Source organism: Dermacentor albipictus, chromosome 2 (assembly GCF_038994185.2).
Source record: "Dermacentor albipictus isolate Rhodes 1998 colony chromosome 2, USDA_Dalb.pri_finalv2, whole genome shotgun sequence".
In the NCBI taxonomy this organism is placed as follows: Eukaryota; Metazoa; Arthropoda; class Arachnida; order Ixodida; family Ixodidae; genus Dermacentor; species Dermacentor albipictus.
Window position 1 is genome coordinate 3,269,150 of NC_091822.1, and position 18,329 is coordinate 3,287,478.

General features: G+C 48.0%; 1 protein-coding gene across 1 annotated transcript in view; it reads left to right on the forward strand.

Annotated features, from left to right (window-relative positions):
• LOC135921120 (4-pyridoxate dehydrogenase-like) overlaps positions 1-18,329 on the forward strand; it is a 337,516-nt gene that overhangs the window by 141,969 nt on the left and 177,218 nt on the right. The window contains exons 4-5 of the mRNA XM_065455439.2: positions 3,770-3,901; positions 6,043-6,167. Of these exons, the coding sequence (XP_065311511.1) occupies positions 3,770-3,901; positions 6,043-6,167 (257 nt within the window). The remainder of the gene's footprint in view (positions 1-3,769; positions 3,902-6,042; positions 6,168-18,329) is intronic.

Here is an 18,329-nt window from a genome sequence, read left to right on the forward strand (position 1 = left end):
CCTTTCTGATACCATCTGCATCACACCTCCGCCTCGGCGGTTTGGTCTAATCAGAAAGAAACTTTGGTATCCGGGCAAGAAAATGACATCTTCTTCCGAGTTGTACCATGTCTCACTTATCATTATTATGTCAAACCTGAACGTGAATTCGTTAAGAAATGCTTCTATCTGTTCGTGTTTATTACAGGCAGACTGAACATTAAAATGTAAAAAGGCAAGAGAGTCGGCGTAACCAGGACGAACAAGGTTGCGTGGCACGATCATAGCAAAATAATGTACAAAAAATGTTCCTTCCCAATCGCCACTAGCAGATTTTAGCTAGGTCTGCCTCTCATGTAACTTTAACAACACTAGACTCTTCCGTTTTTCGCGCGAATACTTTTCCGTCCCTCACCCATACAAAGCGCCATTTCATTTCCTTTTTCTTTGCCACAGTCATGCCAAGCAGGTGCTTTAGTTGAGGGCACAAATGCTCGTTCACGAAGACAGACTGCTTGGAAGAAAAACCGATGTCTTCTGCGGTGATCCTTGCTTTTCGCGCTTTTTGGATCACAGCATCACGTTTCGACCGAAGATTGAAAGACACTACTATGTTCTTATCAGTATCAGAATTTCGCACAGGAACGCGATGGCAAGCATCAATATCTTGCTCAGATATCGGCACGCCAAGCGCTTCCGCGACCTTCTGCAGAACGTTCCCAAGGTTCTCATTCTGCAAGCAAGGAACACCTTTCACCTCAATGTTCCTATTTCTCGAATATTGATCCTGTGTTACTATCTTTAGTGAGTTCTGACACACTTGCTTTCTCAGCTTCTGAACTTCTTGCAGAAGAGGCTCTTGTGCTGCTTTTAGGTTGACATTTTCCTTTCTAAGTGCTTCACATTCTAGTTTCAGAGACTCATACTGTCCACTAGTAAATTCTACACTTTGCCTGAGCTCTCGAAGTTCCTTACGGAACTCACGTTTGAGATCCGCAATTTCCCGTTTAAGTTCGTCATTTCCCATTTTGAGCAACAGCAGAAACACACGGCAAACAAACACTTTTTGCTCGCACAAGCAAAAAGTGCGAGCACCTCAGACAAAAGTTGGCAGCAGGGCAGCAGAGCAGAAAAGCAGACTATAAGCAATACAAAAAAAAATGATTTCCAACCTGCAGAATAGATGAAACGTAAGTGTCGGCTCCTGCTGCTGTCCCTGCTGCCAAATGACGGCGAAGGGCCAGCAATGCTCCTTATAAAGGGCTTGCAGAGCAACCAATGTGACGTAGATCCACGTGGCTCCCACAATCAGTCGTAGGCGATCCAGGCAGTCCAGGCAGGCAGCGATGCAGCCGCTGGGTGCAGTTGCACTCAAGGTTACGATGCAACCGCCCACCGTCTTCTTGAAGGTCGTTGAGCGTCTTCAGAAATCTGCAGAATAGATGAAACGTAAGTGTCGGCTCCTGCTGCTGTCCCTGCTGCCAAAAAAATTTCTGGTTCAGTGTTGTTATCAACCCCAATTAAAGAAACTAACTTGGCCGAACTCGATTTAACAAAGTTTTTCTGAAATAATAAAGTAAAAAAGCGGTGATTTCATTCTAATTCTAAAACAGATGGGTTTTTCTTAGAGCGTGCGGTCTAACGCTAACGCGTCAAAACATCTAGAATTCCTAGTCGCGGCTCTAGCTTTAATTTGACGAGGCTGCACGCCGCGCCCATGCACGTGACTGCAGACTCAACACCGCCACCGTAGGATCGGTGGTGATTGCTTTCGTTATTTCCTGGTTAATGCAATAGATCGCTGAATTAGCGGCAAATACGATGCCGCCGTAACTTTTGCGTGTCACTCCGTTACAATTTTTGATTTCGAAGGACCGAAAAGTTCCTTTCTCAAATTTAAAGACTCCCCAATTTAACGAAATAATTTTAGCGTGGGTATCACTTCGGTAAATTGAGTTTCAACTGTTTATTTTGAGGACTTGTCGCTTTCTTGTGTGCGCAGATTTTTGTATTAATTTTGGTTTGTTCGATAGTTAGGGCTGCAATTTTCGCGGGAAACGATCGCTACTACGCGAATTATTAGCACTAAGATCATTTCCCCTGTATTGTCCAATCTTTCCTAAAAACTGCTGATTTGCCGTTATCGATGTCTGTTATCCTTCGACACTCCCCCAGGTACATTGTCAAAGCGCAACGGAAATCTGATTACTTTGCTACTCAATGTGTCCCCACTTATGTTTAGTTTCTGCCTGAGAAACCACATAGCTCTCTAATGCGAGATATTTGACATTATTTAGGCTTAATCTACCATATCAAAGATGCTTTTATATAAATAATTCTCACATAGCCCTATGTGTTGCTAGCTTACATTTGCGCAGGCTAACTGCTGATATACACGCAAGACCTTGATAAGTAACCGTGAAAGTACGTTTTTATTTTAAAAGGCCCCTCACCAGGTGTGACCATTTTGAGCTGACAAGCGCAGAACTTACATTGCGCGATAACAGTGATGCCTGCAAACTATTTCATCGCTACGCGCCACGTAAAGGTCTGAAATCTCAAACCGAACGCCGTTTTCTCTTCCCCTCGCTGCCCCCACGCTCCAAGCCGGAGGATGACGTATACGTGCTAGTGCGCCTACGTGACTCGTCGATCGTGGTGACGCGTGACTTCGAGAATCATTCAAGGCAACATCTGTTATTTGTGTAATATGTTGCTTGAATAGACGGCCTAAAGCTTGGAGAAATAATGAAACACACAAACCAAATATTTGCATGTTTTTCTTGTACTTCGTACCGCAGCAGAGAGATGTACTTCCGTTTCATCTGCTTGTTCCCACATCGTGCAGGGGTGCACGCAGACACCGAAACTATGTCATTTTCTATTGTGTTACAGCGCGGAATCATACTCTGTCATCCACTTGTGTCGGCCTCAGTATTCGTCTTGCACTGTAATATACAGCTAGTCAGGTGTATTCGTGCACAGCGCGCAAATTCCTGCGCTGCGCGGAATGAGACAATCACAACCGCTCGCGCGCGACGCCGTCAGCGGAAGTGTGCCGCGCCGGAAAGAAAGCCAGGAGAAAAAAAAATGAAGGCGGGGCCTGTGACTTTTGCGTCACGCGATCCTCGAGCTCAGGTATGGGAGAACGCAGGGAAGGAATTTCGCTTGCGGAGGATAGACGGGGCGAGTGGAGAGAGTGTCTCACTTGGCAGTGGAGCTCACCTGCTGAAATCATGGGTTCGCGGCACTGAAATATTTCTATCTCGGATATTAATGAGTCGATTTAAAACATTTTTTGGACAGAACTCTCCGTAGAGGACACGTAACAAATTGCAGCGCAGAATCAAAATTTGCTGTGGGGCCTAGTGAGGGACCCTTTCATTTGAAGTATTGCTTTCCTGGTGCGCAGCCTGGTTCTGCCGCGTTCTTGCGAAGCACAAAGATAAAGACGTGCGAGAGATTACTGAGGGTCAGGCTATCAGGCAGAATACTGATACGTGTGTTAGTGCCCCTTCGGTCGACTTGTTAGATAAGGAGAAGGCTTTTTTGGATGGTTAAGATTTGGATGAGGTGGCGCCACTGTGCATGGGTTATATAGGTGTATTTCCTGAAAATCAAGTTGTTGAGGTTAGCGCATTGTGGTGTCGTCTCCCTTCAGTCCTTGTTTGCTGGCGCTAAATATGTTTTCAGTTTACCAACACGCCCAACAAATGGCGATGCTGGTTCTATAGTTTCTTTGTTCAACGGCTGGGACCTATACGAGCCCTTTATTTTCTTCTGCTCTCAGGCTTTCACGGCACCGGCGGCGAGTTGACGGTCAGTTCGGCGGAGTACCAAACGTACGTGCTGGAGGCATTCCTGAAGGCGGGACAGGAACTGGGCTACAACGTTGTCGACGCCAACGCAGGGGAGCAAACAGGTGAGGGAATGGCACTCTGTTCTCACTGAGCATCTCGTTTTAGTGTAGCGTTACGTAATTCTTTGCTGCATGGACCACAGCTGATACGTGATACTTTGAGCTCGCCTCTGAATCATGGTATGTTCGCGAACGCTGGCGCATATGGAGAATTCAAACGGAGCAAATTTCTGACATCCAGCTTTTGCGATGTGCCGTAACCTGCACCTGTGCGTTCACGCAGCGCGTTAACTACGCTGTTACCGTGGCAGAAATATCTTTTGCAGGCGTGCATGCGTCTGGTTGACCTCCCTGCCTTTCCTGTCTTCGCTCTCTCTCTCTCGCTCTGTCTCTCGCTCCGACCATGATAAGCCCTGGTCGCTCTATTAGCACCTTATCCATCCGCGTCGAACCATGACGAGACTCATATAAAAGCTCACCATTCCTTATCAAATTTGACTGCTTATCTCTTTATGTTGCGTGACGTGACGCGTATGAGCTCACACAGATCGGCGATATTTCGGTCCGTGAAGGAATGTTCCAAAGCAGAGCGCATCTCACGACCACCGAAGCGCATCGGGGCCTGTATGACATGTCTGGCATTATTTTCGCTAAATAAGAATTTTCCCGATGTTTACGATGCTCCAAGTCGGCTCCACATGTGCTCCTGGATATGCACGGCTTTTATTTGACCATTACCAAATCTTTCAACAAATGCTTCATACAAACTGATACATACTGAATGTGTTGTACCGGCTGTACAACACATTCATGTGGTTCAGATATATTCACTATCTGTAAGTGTCGGTATTTAGCTTAGTGGCTAAGTCAATACTCTTTTTGTGTGGATCGTAGTTTCGAAGCCCACCACCACCTACGTTTTTCCTTTCCAATTTATTCAGTCTTGTTTTGTACAATAATTTCTTTATAGCGGTTCGTCTTACGTGACAGATGGACTACGGGTGGACGGACGAGTTTCCTCGTTCGATAGGCATGGAAATGCTCACGCATTCAAAATATTTTGAGATTCTTGCGGCGTGAATTTCGCCCGCATGCAATATTGTTAGACGTAGCCAAGTTCTGAAAAGTTGCAAGCGGCGAACTCTGAAAATCATCGAAGCAGCCTGCTGATCTTCCCGCGCTGTGCCTCTCTATGCAAACAAAAGCAGCACGTCTGTAAAGCGAAGAGGGAGGCGCGACTGAGTTGCGCCACAGAATTGCAGGCACGCGCAAGTGTTCCGCGTTCGCTGTGCCCGGCCGATCTTCCCACGTGACGTGTTTGCTACGAGCATCCGACGCATTGCGTAGCGCAGCATCTGCCACTTGGCTGAGCGGCAGGTATAACTGAACTTCTTCAATGTCGTTTAATCTGATCGGGAGTGTTAGGAACGGTACAACGCCACCACAGTTCGTCCGATGTAAGATGGCGGTCGTATCTCTGGAGGTCTCTTGCTTGGTAGGAGAGCGTAGCACTTTGCTGTATGGCGCCTCAGCAGACTTACAGATTTAACGCCTCTCCGTTATCGATGTCTTTTATCCTTCGACACTCCCCCAGGTACATTGTCAAAGCGCAACGGAAATCTGATTACTTTGCTACTCAATGTGTCTCCACTTATGTTTAGTTTCTGCCTGAGAAACCACATAGCCCTCTAAAGCGAGATATTTGACATTATTTAGGCTTAATCTACGATATCAAAGATGCTTTTATATAAATAATTCTCACGTAGCCCTATGTGTTGCTAGCTTACATTTGCGCAGGTTTGCAGCCTAAAAGTGCTCCGCGTCGTAGACAGCGCAGCGAAGAATGGAACGCGAGAAAGAGCAGACACACTGTTCACCTGCATTTGGCATGAGTTATAGTTCAGGCCGACCTCTCTGCCTTTCTGTAAATATATTTCTTTCTCTTTCTGCATTTGGAGTTTTAAAGGACACAGAGTTTAACAGGACTGCATTTCCTCTCGTGAAAATGTACATCACACAGGTCAGCTACAAAAAAAAGAGTGTATGTTGGTATGCTACCAGTAAATTTTGAGTTGCAAGTAAGCTTCCGTGTCTTCTCCTAGCTTGTTCAATTAATGTAGAGCTTGCGCGGTTGTGGTGTCAGAACCAAGACATAGACAGAGGTTGCAATACAAGGTTGTCGGATACAAGCACTTCCATTGCAGGTTTCTGCCCCAACCAGTTCACTATGCGAGGCAAAGAACGCTGGTCGACGTCCAAAGCGTTCGTGATTCCTGTCGCCGGAGAGCGTCCGAACTTGCAGATCTCCCTTTTCTCTATGACCACAAGGGTGAGTTTACAGGCTGGGTAAAGGCGACTATTATTATTATTATTATTATTACTTGTTTTGAACACATATACACAGGTACCAGGAAAGGGAAAGTGAGGAGCAGGCTGGCAACTGCCACCGGGAGGGGCACAACGTCTGCCTACTCTTCTGAAGGGAGGTGACAGCAACACAGAAATGGAAGATAGGAAGGAGGGGAGGAAAAAGGAAAGAGGAAAGGAGAGCAACAGGACAAATCTAAAGACCAAAGTAGAACACTGCAACAGGACAAATCTAAAGTAGAACTCTGAAACCGGAATTAAAGTGACGCCGCGTCGCACAGCCTCCACAATTATCAACCACATCCATGGCTCGTTCGCTATGCGGCTAATTGTGTTCTCCACGATGAGACGCCAAGTAAAGCTGCACGTAATCACCGTTTCACGTAATCACCTGCACGTAATCATCGGTTCACAATATACACTACAAGGTGTTTGAACCCGCCAGCTCCCATCTTCGGAGGAAGAAGCGTTAGGGTACAGTACTGATCACACACAGTAGGGCCGGTCACTGATGGTCACGCTACTACAGAATGTTGAATGTTCATGCTACAAACGTGAACCTAAGTTAGTTAGTTCTATAAATGTTAGTAGGGCGTGATGGCCCTGATCATGTTTAGATGCACAGCCACTGGGGTATAAACATTCCTCGAGTGTCGCACGCCGCAGGCTGTTAAGAATGGCGAGCTGCAAGGCGAAATTGCCACCCAATTACGACAAGGGGGCAAGACGCGCATTCCGCACCCTCTCCGTCACTGCAGCTAGGCGGCGTTCGAAGAAGCGGCCTTTGTACTGAAAACCGCCGCCTTCCACCAGCCCCATCGACATTGTGACGGGACGAGTTCGGTGTGTGAACAATGGTTCCGGAGTTCCCCAACGTGGACCTGATATGACACGCATGGACAAGCTGCCGTGGGGAAGCCGTATTTTGGTGCTTCTCATGCTCGTCCAGACGCAAGACAACGAGCTACCCACGATGGGCGCCGATACTTCCCGGAACGGCACCCCTCCAACGCCGGCGTCGGGCATCAGAACGCGGTTGCCTTTGTGTACGTAAACTGATCTGCGGAGCAGCGGCGAGTTGGTGATGAGTAAACGAACAGTCGCCGCCTCGTATGGCCGGCGGACCGAGTGTATAAAAACTGTTGTTGTGCGAATGCTGGTGACACTTCTCTTGAGCAGTCATGTTAGACTGAGTCTCTTCTCTCATGCAGTCATGTTGGACTGATACTATTTTTCTCAAGCAGTCATGTTAGACTGATTTAATTTCTGTAAATAAACCCATTTTCCTCGTTCTCGATGAGAAACAGTTCTTCACTTCATCAATGATCTCAGCGTAAATAAGTTGGACGACGGCATGGGCCAGCTACCTTCGAATTCATGCCGTACTCCAATCTTGGCAAAGGACCACGAGAGATGGGATTGAGCCCCCAATCCTGACAAGGCCAAGGAGATGATAGTTCCTCACTAGCGGCATGCACTGCGCACTGAAAGCGGTACACTCAAATATAAGGTGCTGAAGTGTCTCGTAGCAGCCACAAGACGTACACAATGGACTTTCCGCCCGCCCTTGTCTGTATAAACGTTCGTGCGTCTTCACGCAACCAACCCTCACCTTCAGCAGTTGTGCTCTAGCGCGACGAGGCAATCCTCGACCACGAACACGGGGCGGGAACGTTCCATTTGCGACGCGCTGATCTGGATGCTGCTTGAGTAGGTGGCGACGAATCAGCAGACGAGCGTCATCAAGCTTGCACAAAATTTCTGGGCAGTCACAGTTGTTATGAACGCAACTTGAAGCGAGCCGATCAGCCTCTTCGTTTACGGCGATTCCTACGTGTGAAGGTATCCATTGATCAACGAGAGATACCCCACGTGATGTAATTTCGCTCGCAGAGTCATTAATGCTGCGCACAAGTGGACAATCAAGCTCACTGCGTTGTAACCTGCTAAGGGCAGCACGGGAGTCCGTAAAGATGACAACCTTCGATGTATTTAACTCTTCTTGCACGTATTTCAGTGCAACATTAATCGCTGCTAGTTCCACAGTTGTTGACGAAGTTGGATGAGGTATTTGAAAGATACGTCGTACTTGAGTTGAAGAGCAGTAAAAAGCTGCAGCGGGGCCTTGACCGTCGTTGTGTACAGATGCATCTGTGAAAACTTGAAGATAGTCTGGAAACTTTTCGAACACGTGAGACTGAGCCAATTGAAAGATTGCCGAAACAGCCATATCAGACTTTTTGTGCATTTCAGGGATCTTGAGGAAAATGGGGAATACGTGTTTCCTGATACCTTTTGGAGGCGGAGACGTATCTGAAGCAGCATGTTCAGAAATGGTAGCGATATCCATAATTAATGCCGCCATTTTTCACATGCGAGATAATGGGCGGTGAATCAGACGATCAAGGAGCGATTGACCATTCGATGCGCGGTGCAGACGCTCAGTCTGATACAGAGCTCTCTGATCTGCTTGCACCTTCAGGGGTAACTGATGCGCTTCAGTAAGTAATGCAATAGATTGCGCCTCACGAGGTAATCCAAACATTAGTCCAAGGGCAACGCGATGATCTCGCTCCAGTTTGGCCATCAAACTAGGTGCTATGTTCAAAATTGGTAATGCGTACAGCATGCCTGGGAGTACAGATGACTGGTACACCTGAAGAGCCGTTGTTTGGTCGCAACCAGCACCTCGAGCAGTCAAGGCGGCCACATACTTAAGAAGGGAGTGCGATTTGCGTCGTACAGATTTAACGGCAGGATGCCAAGAGATGCGATCATTCACAATTAACCCCAAATAACGGTGTTGTCGCACCCTGTTTATAGGCGTTTCGTCAAGATACAGTCGGCTCATTGTTCGACGAGCGCGTTGTTTAGGGTATATGCTATTGCAGCCGACTTTTCAGGTGATATGAGCAGGCCAACTTCACCCAAGTACTCCGAAGTAGCGCTGAGAGCTCTTTGCAAGCTTGCACGAAGCCGCGGACCAAGGTGCGAAAGGCCGTTTATCCACAGAGCAATGTCATCTGCGTAGACGGCTATGCTCACAGGGAAGTAAGTGCCTCGAGGCAAACGACTTGGAAGCGTGACGAGAACCGCGTTAAACAAAAGCGGCGACAATACGCTGCCCTGTGGAACACCTCAATTCACATTTCGGTATTCACTATTTACTCCTCCGAAACGCACTTTCATCCGGCGCTCCGATAAAAAATTATGCACAAACTGGAGCAGACGACCCGAAATTCCCGCGGTTGCAAAAGCGAAAATAATCGCCTTATGCGAAACTGAATCGAAAGCTTGTTGTATGTCTAGGAAGAGCATGTAGGCGGAATGCTTGTTTACTTTAGCAAATTCGAGCGCTGAGACAAGGTCTGATATCCTGTCCAGAGCCGAACGGTGGCGACGAAAGCCACACATCACATCAGGGAAAAAATTCAGCTCCTCTAGCCTGAGATATAAGCGAAACAAGACCATTCGCTCCATTAACTTGATGATCTTTGAAGTTAGGGATATTGGTCGGTAGGACTTGAGGTGCCTTGCTGGACGCCCGGGCTTTAAAATTGGTATTACCATGGTCGATTTTTACTCAGCAGGGATTAAACTGGTTCCCCATACTTCATTATACTCGTCTAATATACGGTCATGGAAACTCTTATCAACGTTCCGCAATGCTTGGTACGTCACACCATCTGCGCCTGGAGCAGTGCGGCGTTTGGAGAGGCTCAGCGCGTGTCGCAGCTCCTCAAGAGTGAAATCTGCTTCGTCCATCTGGCAAGCTGGACCGTAGGAAGCGGTTATGGTGCTGTGACTTGTCAAAGAAGGAAGGTCGCTAATTGTGGTGTCACTGGATGCAGGAGAGACGAAAATGTCTGCAAATGCCTCTGCTATTACGCTTGTTGACTGGCTGGTCGCTATGCTCAATGTAGCCGTAGGATTCTTGCAGATTTCAGGAGTGCAGAGAGCCTTCAGTACGCGCCATACATTTCCAAAACCGCTTCCAGTATGCAACGAACTACACAAAGCTTCCCAGCTCTTGCGACCAAGCTGTTTTGTATGCCGCTGTATGGCTGCATCAAGACGATTGTATATAGTCCAGTCGGTGCGTCGTTTAGAGCGCTGTGCCCGTCTATAAGCGCGCCGTCGACATGCGCGGAGCCGCAAAAGCTTTAGATAGGGTTTTGGTTTGCCGATATTCCGTCTTCGTTGTACTGTAGCTTTTTATAAGCACTCACTCATAAGTTTAATTAGTGGTGCCTCTGAGATCAGCTGTCGGAACTTGTCCCAGTTAGTAACTGTATAAACGACATCCTGGCGACCCGCAGTATGTGTAGGTGTTAACGAAATGGGTAGGTGATCTGAGCCCCACGGGTCGGGTTCACATGACCAGGCTAAGCACACATCTCTCGTTGTTATCGCAAGGTCTATAGTGGAATGCTCATGCTCCTTTCCTCTACCAATAAATGTAGGTGAACCGTCATTCAGTATTTGGAGATCGTTCTTGATAATGAACTCATTAATCTCTGCCCCACGATTGTCTTGGGGACGGCTACACCACCGTGGATGGTGGGCATTAAAGTCTACGCACAACACAAACGATGCACCACACCGAGACACTAAGCACTCAAGTAGCGAGGTATCGGAAGAGCGTGTGGGCCTGTTGTATATGCTTGCCACCGTCGTACACACACCTCTGAGGCTCACAGTAATAGCTACACACTCAAACTCATCGTCACTGATGCCGTTTGTGTCAATAACCGCGACGTCCAAGTCAGCACGAACGTACACTGATGCTTTTGAAGCATTGCGCGTATGTGCCGCCTCCACACACTGAAAAGAGCCACAAGCTTGTTCCGCGCATTGAGTGTTGTTGTGGACACCCACGAAGCCTGGCAATCGATATTCGTCTTTCTTTACGTTAGTTTCCTGAAGCGCTATAACGTCTGCTGGAGTCTTCATAGCGACTAGTCAAAGGACTAAATCAGCAAGCCGCGGTCGCATCGACCTGACATTCCATTGCAGCACAAAGGGGCGAGGCTGCTGACAACTGTTAGAATTGTTTCCGGTAAAACGTCTGGCGAAGGCCGTCGAGGACAGGAACGAGTGCCTCCAAAAGTTGCTCTGCTGCTGACGCTGCTGGTGTCTGGCGACCGGCGATTAGAGATCTGATGACGTTGACAAGCAACTTTAGACGATTGCCAAGTTGCACATCGTCGTTGGCTGATACCGGTTGAGGTACTTTGTTTGCAGTGCTTTCCACTGTAGTCGAAGTCTTTATAGATACTTTTTCTGGTGGTTTCAATGGAAGCGCTGGCCACGATGTGTCTGAGAGGCAGAAGGTCCGCCCCCCTACTTTCTGATGCGTTGTTTCTTTGTCACTCTTTGAACGCGCTGCTTTTCCAGTCGCTGGGGCAGCACTACGGTGACGGGAGCTCTCATCTCCTGCTGCCTTCTTTATGGCTTTCGCTTTGAGTGCCTTTAGTTCATTCTTCTATGAGGGACATCCTTTATCCGTTGCCATATGTTCACCATTACAGTTAGGGCACCGATATGCCTGACTTTCACAATAATCTACATGGTGATTCCCACCACATTTGGCACAGACCAGATCTCTGGTGCAAAAGCCCTCAACATGACCAATCTTGAAACATGTATGGCATTGCAAAGGCCGGGGTACGAAAGGTTGAACAGGATAGCGCACAAGTGCAGCCTTTATATGACAAGGCAGCTTTCCAGAGGCGAAATGTATCTTCATGCACTTTGACGTGTCCAGCCTTCGAACGCTAATTATTTTGCATGGTAGCGTGCAAACAATCATGCTCCTAAAAACGTCGTCTTTGAGATCCAAGTCCGCATCAGATACGACACCAGCCACCATATTTGTACCCTGTGGTATGTAGGGACGTGCGTGGGCACCACGGATTTCAGACAAACCAAGTAGAGTTTGCACCATCTTATAATCAGTCGTGTCAACGGCAATGACATTTTTCCAGGGGTTCACGCGAACCTCTTGGATTAGTCCAGGGGCAAGTTTGAAGAAGAAATCATTAAGTTTCTGTCGAGAGATAGCATTTAGGCTTACCATCGCGTCGATGGGAATGAAATCTACTGTCGTAGTCTTGATGGTGCTGTATATGATAGTCCTTTCACTTGAGGACGACGCCGGAGACGTCCGTCGTGGGCGGCGGTGCTTGCTGGTATGAAAGCATCCCAATCTTCCGATCTTGAGTCAGAAAGCTCGGAATCAGTACCATCGGATCCTACTGCCGAACTGAGCCGCTTCCGAGCCGCGGGTGGTCTATGCTGACCGCCAGACGCGTCCAAGACTATATCTTCCAATGCAAGCCCCGGGGGGAGGATCTCTCAGCAGAGTAGACGACTTCAGGGTTCAGCACAAACGTCGTTGCCTGTTACTGATGCACGAAATAATGTACACAGCGAAAAACTTCAGCACCAGAAGAAAACCAGCAACCGAGCCAAGTAACTTCGTCGTCATCTCCAGGCGACTATGGTATAGCAGTATGATACACACACACACACACACACACACACACACACACACACACACACACACACACACACACACACATATATATATATATATATATTGTAAGGAAGAAGAAGTGCGCCGTGCCGAGCTCCGCAGCCGGATCGCCAGGGCTACTGAAGTGGGGAAGTGGGGCTGACACGGAAAACTAAGTGGCGCAGTTCCCGAGGCAAGAACTGCGTCATCGTCACAACGCTCAAGCCCTCTTCTTTCGCCGCCCGACGTTATTGATGTCGCTGTTGAAGGAGTCTCTGTGCTTGCCCTCATTGACCCAGGTGCCGCCATATCTGTAATTGCCGAAAAACTATGCCGCTCAATACGAAAAGTCACGACGCCTTTCCTCGGTCCTTTACTCCGCACGGCCGCAGCACAGCACGTCCAGCCGGTGGCTGCGTGCACCGCCAGGCTTGAAATTCAAGGAGTGTTCTACACAGTCGAGTTCGTCGTTCTTCCCCACTGTTCCCACGATATTATTTTAGGTTGGGACTTTCTCTCCCGTCACCGAGCTGTTATTGATTGCTCCCGTGCAGAAGTCGCCTTCTCTTCGCTTGGCAATGCCATACCTGATGATGTTTCGCTTTCCTGCACCAAGTTGTCCCTCACTGACGACATCCATATACCTCCGCACGCATCCGTTTTGGCACCTGTATCCTGTTCCGTTGCCTCCGACTCTACCGTACTCTTCACGCCTTCCACTGCTTTCCTTCACCGCCACCTCTCACCACTCCCAACTGCGTTACTTAGCCTTCAAGCTGGTGTACTCACCTTCCTATACACAACCACTTCCCATTCCCGATTGCGTTGCTTCGCGGTGAATCTCTCGGCTCTGTGGAGCCTTACGACACCATTACCACGTCGGAACTTCCTGTTGGATCGTCAGGGGTCAACACCCTCTACTGTAGTCCCGTACCTGCCACATTTTTATTTATTTCTTATTATTATTTATTTCATAATACTGTGAGCCTTTCTCAGGCTCTGACAGGAGTGGAATGTACAATAGGTGGCACAACAGGTTTGGTGTTCCGGAAGATGAATGAAAAGATACATAACTTATATAAATAATAGAATCAAAGTGTGCAGAGCTGTAGAATCATACAATTCATGACTCATAATCAAGAAGGCTGTGACTACAACACATTTACAAAAGCATTTTCAAAGAAAGATTCAACGTTCGCAACAAAGACATCAATTGACACATCATTCACAATATGGCGGGGCAGACTATTCCATAGTTCTATGGATCGAGGAAAAAAAGAAAATTTGAATAAATTACATCTAGCAGCAAATGGCCGTATGCACAAGTCGTGATTGATTCTTTTGGAGCGGTGGTGAGGTGGCTTTAGGTACACGTCTTTAGTTATGTTGATGCAATCATGATATAACAGGAAAAGAAATTTCATGCACATATGTGCCATATGTGCATGTGCCATCATGCATGGCATATGTGCATGTGCCATCATGGCATGTGCATGTGCCATATACCACATGTGCCATCAAGCACTCGTGAATTTTCACGAGTGCTTGATGCATCAGGTCAAATAGATATTCTCTTTCTAGATTTCTGTAAAGCCTTTGACAAAGTGCCACATGGGAAACTGCTTTACAAATTACAGTGCTTGGGGTTACCAAGACAAATAGTTCAATGGATTGCGGCTTACCTTCACAACAGACAGCAGTATGTGGTAATAAATGATTCATCATCTGCTATTCTTCATGTCACGTCTGGAGTTCCACAGGGAAGTGTATTGGGACCACTTTTGTTTTTAATTTATGTTAATGACTTGGTCGATGTTATTCCCGAAAATGTGTCTGTACGTTTGTTCGCGGATGATTGTATCATTTTTAAACAAATTGTATCCCCCAGAGATCACATTGAATTGCAACATGCACTGAATGTTATTGACGACTGGTGTCAAAAATGGGGCATGCAACTAAATACTCAGAAAACAGTACTACTTCGTATTACCAGGAAACTAAATCCGAGCCAGTTCTGTTATACCCTTAGAAACAATAGTATCTCGATTGTAGGCAAATATAAGTACTTAGGTGTCACCCTCACAAGCAACCTAACTTGGTCAACCCACATTTCTGATATCTGCACATCTGAACTACGTAAGTTATGGTTCCTTAAAAGAAAGCTCAAATTCGCACCCTCGCAAACAAAGCTTTTAGCTTATAATACGTGTGTTCGTTCTAAGCTTGAGTAAGCTTCGATCATTTGGGATCCATATTTAAAGAAAGATATCATGCAACTTGAACGTATTAAGAGAAAGGCTGTTAGGTTTATATTTGGCAAATATCGTAGATTGATTCCCCATCCAACCTAATGCAATTAAACTGTATTTCTACGCTAGAAGCCCGCAAAAATTTAGTCGCCTTTCATTTCTTTATAATTGTATGTTTGGTAGCATAAAAATAGATCTACCTGACAGTATAAAACCCTTAACAACACGACGCACACGCCATGGCCATGAATTTGCACTAACCCCAATCTTTGCCCGATCAAAAGCTTTCAAATTCAGTTATTTTCCAAGAAATGTGGAAGAATGGAATTCTTTGCCGTCTAATATTTTTGGTTCCAATAATTTTCTCGCTGAGTTGGAGTGTTACCTTCTCTCTTAAGCTTTATTTTCCTTTTTTTTCTTTTTGCTTTTCTTCTTTCTTGCTTGCTTTTTTCTTGTCTGTTGCTTTGCACATTCATGTTGGATGTAACCCACACCTGCTTGGGCCATCACATTGGACTGTAGTATTTTGAAATAAATAAATAAAACATCGCCTGAAGACGTTTTCAGCCACGTCATCGACAACGCCTTAAGCCGCACGCAACGCCATGACCTTCTCCGTCTCCTCGAGAAATTTCGCCCTGCTTTTGACAGCCATAGCACTTCTCTGGGCCGAACGACGACTGTATGTCACCGTATTGACACCGGTTCTCACTCACTTACGGCAGCGACCCCACCGCGTCTCATCGACAGAACGACGCGTCATTGATGAGCAAGTAGGTGACATGGCAAAGCGTGGTGTCATTGAACCGTGCGACATCCCATGGGCATCGCCAGTTGTTTTAGTTAAAAAGAAGGATGGCTCGATCCGCTTTTGCGTGGATTATCGCCGCCTAAACAAAATAACCCGAAAGGATGTGAATGCATTGCCGCGGATCGACGACGCACTCGACAGCTTACAAGGTGCAGAGTTCTTTTCTTCCCTCGATCTACGCTCTGGTTATTGGCAGGTGCCTATGGCTGCAGAAGATAAGCCTAAAACTGCTTTCATCACACCAGATTTATACGAATTTCGTGTGATGCCATTCGGACTTTGCAACGCGCCCGCGACTTTTGAGCGGATGATGGACACTATTCTTCGAGGTCTCAAATGGAACACGTGCTTGTGTTATTTCGATGATGTAGTAGTGTTCGCACAAGATTTCCCTACTCACCTTCATCGCTTGGAGCAGGTTTTACGCTGTCTCAGTGACGCTGGCCTCCAACTAAATCTGAAAAAAATGTCACTTTGGGGCACGCAAGCTGACGATTCTCGGACATGTCGTGTCGAAGGACGGCGTTCTCCCTCATGCCGCTAAGCTCCATGCTGTTAAAGAATTCCCGAAGCCGACGTCTCTAAAAGACTTGCGCAGTTTCATTGGCCTCTGCTCGTACTTCCGCCGCTTTATTGGAAATTTCGCTTCGATTATGGCTCCTCTGACAGAGCTTCTTCGGGGAGACCCCAATCTTTCCGCGTGGTCACCAACTTGCGATGCTGCCTTCGCGACGCTACGTCGCCTGCTCACAACACCACCGACACTGCGCCATTTCGATCCACCTGCTCCCACGGAAATCCATACGGATGCTAGCGGTGTTAGTCTTGGCGCTGTGCTCGCCCAGCGAAAGCCCGGCTGCCAAGAATATGTTGTTGCTTACGCAAGCCGTACTCTGACGAAAGCTGAAGCGAACTATTCCGCCACGGAAAAAGAATGTCTCGCGATCATCTGGGCCATCACAAAATTTCGCCCATACCTGTACGGCCGGTCCTTCGATGTCGTTACCGATCACCACGCACTTTTCTGGTTGTCGTCTCTCAAGGATCCCTGCGGCCGCCTAGCCCGGTGGGCCCTGAGGCTCCAAGAGTACGATATCCGCGTTGTCTACCGCTCAGGCAGGAAGCACGCCGATGCCGATGCTCTTTCGCGCTCGCCTGTCCACGCCGACATTGTCAGTGTGTCTGTCCTAGACGACCCACTTCTCCCATTCGCTTCTGTCGACATGGCTTTGGAGCAGCGCAAGGACTCCTGGATTTCGTCTTTGATAGATTACATCTCTAATTCACCTGCACGCCCACCATCCCGAGCGTTACGCCGACAAGCTTCGCACTTCACCATCCGCGACGGAATTGTCTATCGCCGTAACTACAGTTCCGACGGCCGCAAATGGCTGCTTGTAATACCTCGGCAGCTCCGCACTGATGTATGCGCCGCTTTCCACGCCGACCCTCAGTGCGCACACGCTGGTCTCTTCATGACCTACACCAGACTACGTCATAGGTTTTATTGGCGTGGTATGTACACATTTGTGCACAAGTACATTCGCTCTTGCACAGAATGTCAACGCCGCAAGCCTGATCCTTGCCGCCCTTCTGGATCAATGCAACCTTTGCCATGCCCTTCGCGGCCCTTTGACCGGGTTGGGATAGACCTCTACGGGCCTCTGCCATACACAGCTGCTGGCAATCGCTGGGTCATTGTAGCTGTAGACCACCTCACGAGGTATGCAGAAACGGCCGCTCTACCAGCCGCGACGGCTCGTGATGTTGCTTCCTTCCTGCTTCACCACTTCGTTCTACGTCACGGCGCTCCCCGCGAACTCCTGAGTGACCGAGGTCGTGTCGTTCTCGGCGACGTCATTCAAGAACTTCTCGCTGAATGCCGCGCCATTCATCGCTGTACCGCTGCATATCACCCGCAAACAAACGGATTGACGGAGCGCTTTAACCGAACTCTTGGCGACATGCTTTCCATGTATGTCGCCTCCAACCACACCAACTGGGACCTCATCCTTCCCTATGTCACGTACGCCTACAACAGGGCACCCCAGTCAACATCGGGCTTTTCTCCCTTCTTTCTTCTATATGGCCGCGAACCATCATTTCCCATCGATACTATTCTCCCTTACCGTCACGACTTATCAGAGGGTACACCGGCTTCCGAAGCCGCCCGGTATGCAGAAGAATGTCGGCAACTAGCTCGCTCCCTTACAACACAAGAACAAGCGCTACAGAAATTTCGTCATGACGACGGGCGCCCCCACCACCAGTTTTCGCCTGACGCTCTTGTTTGGTTGTGGGTGCCTCCTATTTCGACACAAGGTGTCTCCTCCAAGTTTGTATCCCGATACCATGGACCTTACCGGGTTCTACGCGAAATTTCTCCTGTGAACTACGCTATCGAACCTCTGACGCCCCCTACGGACCTCCGCCGCCGAGGCCACGAAATTGTGCACGCAGATCGGCTCAAGCCGTATCACGAGCCCTTCGTCCTCACCACGCCTTAGGCCTCCTGTGCGGCTCGGTCTTCAGCGAGGGGGGAAGTTG